At 60.7% G+C, this 6522-nt stretch overlaps 1 protein-coding gene across 2 annotated transcripts in view; it reads left to right on the top strand.

The window, feature by feature from the left end:
• RASL10B (RAS like family 10 member B) overlaps positions 1-6513 on the top strand; it is a 7234-nt gene extending 721 nt beyond the window's left edge. Inside the window, exons 2-4 of one of the 2 annotated variants that reach the window (XM_026861718.1) lie at positions 1698-2030; positions 4695-4739; positions 5164-6513. In XM_026861718.1, the coding sequence (XP_026717519.1) occupies positions 1815-2030; positions 4695-4739; positions 5164-5643 (741 nt within the window). In that variant the 5' untranslated portion in view covers positions 1698-1814 and the 3' untranslated portion in view covers positions 5644-6513. Of the gene's footprint in view, positions 1-1697; positions 2031-4614; positions 4740-5163 lie in introns of both variants that reach the window. The other variant, XM_026861719.1, reaches the window with a different exon arrangement.
• Positions 6514-6522: the final 9 nt, after the last annotated feature.

The raw sequence follows: 6522 nt of genomic DNA on the forward strand, positions 1-6522 counted from the left end.
GTCCCCCCCTCTGCGCCTCAGTTTCCCACGGTGGCCTGAGATGCTCGCGGGGCCGGGAGCCGTCGGGTCGGCCTGTGATGCTCTGGGGTGCGAGCCCACTTTCTGGGCCCGGGAGCCAGCCTTCCCGTGCATGGCCCCCCCGTGCCAGCCCAGAGGAGGAGGATGGGGGGTTTTGGGGTGGCACGGCAGGGCTGAGCCTGCTCTACGGTTCAGGGCAGCCCCACGGGTGCTGGGTCTCCAGCCGTGTCACTCCATCACCCTCCGGCCCCGCAGAGGAGCTGGGGTTGCTCGCAGGAGGAGGTTTGTGGGGGACGGGGTTGTCCCTGCAGCAGAGTGGCCCCCCGGGACTTGCAATGACACTGCTTTCTGCTGGTGGAGAAAGGCCCCAGCAGGGCCGGGTCTGGGGGCTCCTGCACCTCCCATTTCCCTGCATGTGGCACAGAAACGCTCTCACTGCCATGGCTGGGGCGAGTGGGACCCCGAGGGCGCTCAGCACCCCAGGAATGGCCCCAGCACCACAACATGCCATGTTTCCCAGCCCTGGGTGCAAACCTGCTCCTGCCCTGGGGCTGGATCGGGCCCTGCTGGCCCCAGCCCCGCTGCGAGGAGGGTGAGGGTGGTGTGAGCCATGGCCCAGCGTGGGGGACCGGGGGGAGCCCGGCCTCCCCGGCACCCAGCAGTGGGAACCCCCATGGCTGGGCTCTCCCCGGCGTAAATATCCCCCATCAAACAGGCAGGACAGGATGGTTTGAACCTGCTGCTTTCTGCCAGCTCAGGAACTGCTGCCCTGTGCTTTGGGAATGGTTTTCAGGGAAAACGGATCAGAGCATCACAAATAGGTACAAGCATCCACACTTTGGGATAAAGTACAAGCCGCTTCCTAGTGACGGGAGCAAGCAGAAGTGGGACACAGCCCCTCACCCTTGCTGTTTCCATCACAGCTCCTGGTCTGGAACCCGGTGCCAGCAGGTGTTTGGGCTCCTTGGACTCATCTCCCACATCCACATGTGTGGGCTATCACCCCGTGTCCTCCCGCACGCCCTGGGGCCCCTCCAGCCTCAGCACGTGTGCCAGCAGCTTTGTGGGCTCACCCCATCAGCTGGCTTGGAAATTAGCCTCCATCAAGTTAATTGCCAAACCGCTCAAAGCCTGAAATTAAACATTAAAGCTGTCGCTTGCAGGCGCAGAGCAATTTCCCCTCCCGCCCCAGCAAAAGGCAATTCTGGCTGTCCAAGCAGAGGGAAGATGGATTCCCCAGCTTGGGGCAGCACCGGGATGGAGCAGCCGGTGACGGTCGCCGCGGGTGCTATAGGACAGGTCCCCAGCACAGCCCGGGACCCTGCTGCTGCCAGGGCTGGGCAAACCCTGAGCCGCAGACAGTCCCTTTCTAGGAGGTTTCCTTGCTCTGGTACCAAAAGGGTTGAACGTGCCTGTGAGAACCTTCCTGGGATAAAGTTCACTCAAATCATGGCTCTCCTTGGCTCTGCAGGGTGGGAGTCTCTGAGGGGGACCCCAAGGTGTCGCAGTGCTGAGGCCCCTGCTGGGCACATTGCCCAGACCTGAAGGATGCTCCCGCTTCCTGAGGACAGATACAACCCTTTTCCATGGGCTTCTGCTTGGAAAATTTTTGCCTGAAGCAATAGTGGAATCTGCCAGGGTGTCTCTAGGATCTGACCAGCTTGTCCTTGGCCTTGCAGTGACGGGCTGTCCCAGAGGGGAAATGCATCCTGAATGGGGCTGAGGCCCCCTGCGCGGGAATATGCGGCCTCGGCACTGCAGGGGCAGCACCAGGGCAGCGGCCGGCACGCAGCGGCATGGTGGCAACGTTCAAGATCGCCGTGCTGGGAGCCCAGGGCGTGGGCAAGAGCGCCATAGTCCGGCAGTTCCTCTACAACGAGTTCAGCGAGGTCTGCGTGCCCACCACGGCCCGCCGCGTCTACCTGCCCGCTGTCGTCATGAACGGCCACGTCCACGACCTGCAGATCATGGACTTCCCCCCCATCACCGCCTTCCCTGTCAACACCCTGCAGGTAGGGACGCACCCGGCTTGGTGCGGTGGCACCTCCACCTTGGGGGGTCTCTGGTGACCTCCGTGGGCTTTCCCTGATTAACCCTGCGGGGTCCCAGTTCCTCCTCTTCAGGGGATGCTTCTTCCTCCACGTCGGGGTTTGCTTGCTAAAAGCTGGTGCAAGGAGTCGTGTCCTCATGGCTGCTGGCTGAGCAGGCCCAGCATAAAGTGTCTTTTAAAGCTTTTTCACCTAAAATGATGGCAAATGCAAGAGGGATGCCATCCCACTCTGAAGACTGTGGCTCTGGCTGTGCCCACAGTCCCGCCCAGCTGGATGGTTGATCCCAGAGCACTGGATCTGGTTCCGTGGCTGTCAGAGCCAGGGTCAGCGCAGGGCTGGGGGAGCGTGGCCAGAACATTCGGGTGAATAACAGGGGTTCCTGGAGAGCCAGACCCTGATGCACCCACTGCCTGAGCCAGGCGGGGGGGGCTGCTCGTCCCCTCCTAGGATGGCCGTCATCCCTCCAGCATTGCCTGGCCTTGTCCCCAGAGCCCTGAGCCCACCGGCTCCTCCTCAACCCCCCAGCGCTCTCAGGTGCTTCCAAAACAGCCCCCCAAAAGGCAGCATGGGGTTGGAAGGCATTGCCACCAGTGCTGGCCGCTTTGGGGAGGTTTAATAGGAAAAAGGGGTGGCCCTGATGCAGGGGCACAAGTCGTGCCACCGCTGTGGAAAAAGGAGCTGGAGGTGCGCAGCCGTGGCCACAGCCATGCTGAGGGGCAATGCCACCGGTGGGGGCACCTCCACGGGAGCTGGACCTTCTTGTATTTTTAATCAACATAATTATATTGCTCCTGTGCCTGACAGGGGCAGGGTTATAGGGGTCTCGTAGTGCTCCAAGTTTCCCCTGTGCTGTCAGGCAGGAGGCGAAGTGAACACTCTGCGGGTGAGGAGGAGGTTTAAAAATTAATCGGCATGTGGAGGGAACGAAAGGTCAGTGCGAGAGACAGCCCGAAATAGCAAAGGGTAATTTATTGACACGGCAGCCAACGCTAACACACTCAATTAACTCCCTGCCTTGCTGTGCTCAAGAGGAGGCGGCCGGTGGGAACAGATGGAGGTTTCCAGGGAGGAGAGGGTGGTCGGAGGGATGGCTCCGAGGGGAAGGGAGAGGACACGGTGGGGGTTATGGCTCTGTCTGCTGGGAAGCATCTCTGGGCTTCGCTCTGTGCTCACGAGCAGCATCCCCGCAGTGATGTCCTGGGAGAGGAGGGGGTGCCAGTGGCTCCCCGACATCCCGCTCCCTCACGAGGCCAGGCGGGATGTGCAGTGTGACCCTCCTCCAGCCCCGAGCATCTCGGGAAACCTGCCCTGCACGGGGAAAACCATCCCGACATCACAGCACCGGAACAAGCTGCACCCCAGCGTGGTGAAATAGCTGCAATTTATTAATCTCCCAGGTGTTATCAGGACTCAGTAACCTGAGACACTGCTGCTTCATCCACCTGCATCTCTCAGACACCAAGGAGCCATACACCATCTCCCCTCCGTGGACAGGCTGTGCCATGCCGCTTGCTCCCAGCTCCTTCCCGTGCCTCGGTCTGCAATGGAGACCAACCTACACCCCAAAACTTTCCTTTTCCCAGTTCCCTTTGGTCCTAGGTCTTCTCATTTTGCCTCATTCTGATGACAAACTCAGAAAGGGATGATTCACAGTACTGAAGAGGTTTGCTCAGGGAGAAGTGATGCCTTTCCTCCTTGGTGTATCTTTCTCCTCTCCAGCGGTGCTCAGGAGGGTTTGTGGTGCTGCCATTCCCAGTACCCCTGCTGGGCTGGGAAAGTGGCTGGAAGCAGGGCAGGTTTTCACTCCTATAGCATGGGAAAAAAAATCCTGTTATTCCTGGAAACCCAAAGCTTTCCTAACAACATGTGTTTATTACAGCTCCAAATTCTGGCTGTGGGGATGTCACCCCTGACCGCCTCTGCCCTGGCTCCCGATCTTGCTCTCGCAGACCCCCCCCGAGCAGCCACTGCTCCTCTCCTCTCCCCATGTCCCCTCTAAACAGCCCTGCTGTCACCTTTCCCTTTTGACCCATGGAGTCATCACCTGGTCCATCACCATCACCACTGGTCCATCACCTCCACCCTCATGTGGACAGGGATCCTCCTCACCTGCCCTGCCCAGAAACCAGGGTGCATCACTAATCAACACATCCAATTAATGGCTCTGGAGGATGAAGCTTTTACATCCAGGCCAGGGGGCTGCATTCAGGTGCACTCCCAGCTTGCCTCTGGGCAGGCTGTAATCCTTACTCAAGAGAGGAATTGGAGCTGACAAATCCCATTATCTCTCATCTGGATTAACAAGGGGGATGAGGGATCTCTGGAGATGGTGGGGGTCTGCTGGGGGGAGACTCAGCTATTGCAGGGATGGATCAGGCCAGAGCAGAGGTGGGTGCTGGGTGTCGGGGCCAGGGACCGTGCAGCTCCTTTGCTACCTGCCAGCACAGCAGCCACCTTGACGTGCCCAGCCCCGAAGCAGAGCAGGGCATCCCCCGGGCACAGCGGCGGGGCTGAGCCAGGATTGATCCCTCTCTGCACCTTGCAGGAGTGGGCGGACGTGTGTTGCAGGGGGCTCCGGAGCGTCCATGCCTACATCCTGGTCTATGACATCTGTTGCTTTGACAGCTTCGAGTACATCAAAACCATCCGCCAGCAGATCCTGGAAACGAGGTAGGGATCTCTTTGGTGGAGAGCGCATCTCCCCGCGGCTCCTGGCAGGGAGATACGGCTTGCCCCCAGTGCTCCCCTGCTCTTGGCGTCAGAGATGACATATTACAGACTGGGACAAAGCCCCTTTGCAGGGCTGGGATCCCAAAAGTAAAGCAAAACTGGACCTGAGGGCAGGAGAAGGAGCAGGACCCTGGGCAGCTATCCCCTGTGGGTAAGGGCAGCCATCCCTGGGAAAGCAACTGGGGCTGCCACGGTGCGTGGCTGGCCACGGAGAGAGACAAGGGGACAGGCCAAGAGGAGGCACATCCCTCCTGGCAAGCCAAAGCCAAGAGCAGGTTTGGGATGGGTTGGTGTCTGTGGGCCCATCGGTCGTCACGCTGTGCCCCATCTCCTTCTGTCTTCCCTCACCACTTGCCCTCCCCAGGGTCATCGGCACTTCGGAGACGCCCATCATCATCGTGGGCAACAAGCGGGACCTGCAGCGGGGCCGAGTGATCCCGCGCTGGAACGTCTCCAACCTGGTGAAGAAGACGTGGAAGTGCGGCTACATCGAGTGCTCGGCCAAGTACAACTGGCACATCCTGCTGCTCTTCAGCGAGCTCCTCAAGAGCGTGGGCTGCGCCCGCTGCAAGCACGTCCACACCACCATCCGCTTCCAGGGCGCCCTGCGCAGGAACCGATGCACCATCATGTGAGCCCCCCCGCCCCGACGGACTGTCCTCGGGGACCCCGGCCCCCGGCGTCGCTGCTCTCTTCGGGGGTGATGCTGCGGTGGGAGCCGTGCCGGGGTTTGCCTCCCCGCCGGTGCTGGCACCCTGCAGTGACAGTGACATTTGGGGATGAGGCACCTCGGGCGGTGCTGGGCAGGGTGATGCGGTGGCCACCGGCGAGTTGGAGTGGATGAGTGGCCGGGCTGCCTGGAGGGGAGGACCTTGGTGCTCTGGGCCAAAGCCATCCCAGGGCGGGTGTTTGTGTTTCTGCGGTGCCTGAAATGCTGTGTGGCACCCGGGGAGTGGAGGAGATGTCTCAGACAGTGCCCAGAGGTTGGCTGTTGGGTCTGTCCTTGCTGGCTCCTGCCCTGGCACCGCAGGGGCAATGCTGGCTGCAGCCTGCCATCGCTTGCCCCTGGAAGGAAATTTCCCAGCACCTGCGTCCCGATGTGCCGGGGGTGGCTCCATCCCTGGGGCACGGTGGAGATGGGAGTCCCGTTTTCCTCCCTGTGGAGCTGGAATTTCTCCCCTTGGAGGGCAGAGCCGCCTCCAGCAAGAGGCCATGTTACAGAGGCTCTCTTTTGGCTCAGTTGGGTCAGATTTCCAGGTGGAATTTCTGAATGAAGGCAAGGAAGGGGAAAAAAATAAAGCCCCCATCCTGCCCCTTACACCTCCCTGGGGTGCCGGGTGCTGCTTCCCCAGGGCTTCGAGCCCCCCTTCTGCCCCGGTTCAGCCAAGGAAGGTTCCTCCTCCCCCACCAGCCTGTCGAACACCAAATAATCTCAAAACACTTCTTGCCGGGCAGGTCACCCCTCCGCTACCTCGCGTCCCGGGCTCAGCAGGCCACCGGCTTTGCACGGCTCCAACCCAAACCCCCGGCATCTCCGGGCAGGCAGGCAGCCCCCCCGTGCCATCGCACCCCACCAGCGGGCCGTGAGGCAGCTCTGAGCCGTGCTGGGCTTTCCCACGGCCACACTCGCCTCCATCCACGCGACGGCGGCGCGAAGGCAGCCTCCAAAGCAATAGGGAGCTGGAGTTGCATTCCTTTTTTTTTTTTTTTTTTTTTTTTTTTT

Source organism: Athene cunicularia (assembly GCF_003259725.1).
Source record: "Athene cunicularia isolate RWA chromosome 19 unlocalized genomic scaffold, athCun1 chr19_part1, whole genome shotgun sequence".
NCBI lineage: Eukaryota > Metazoa > Chordata > Aves > Strigiformes > Strigidae > Athene > Athene cunicularia.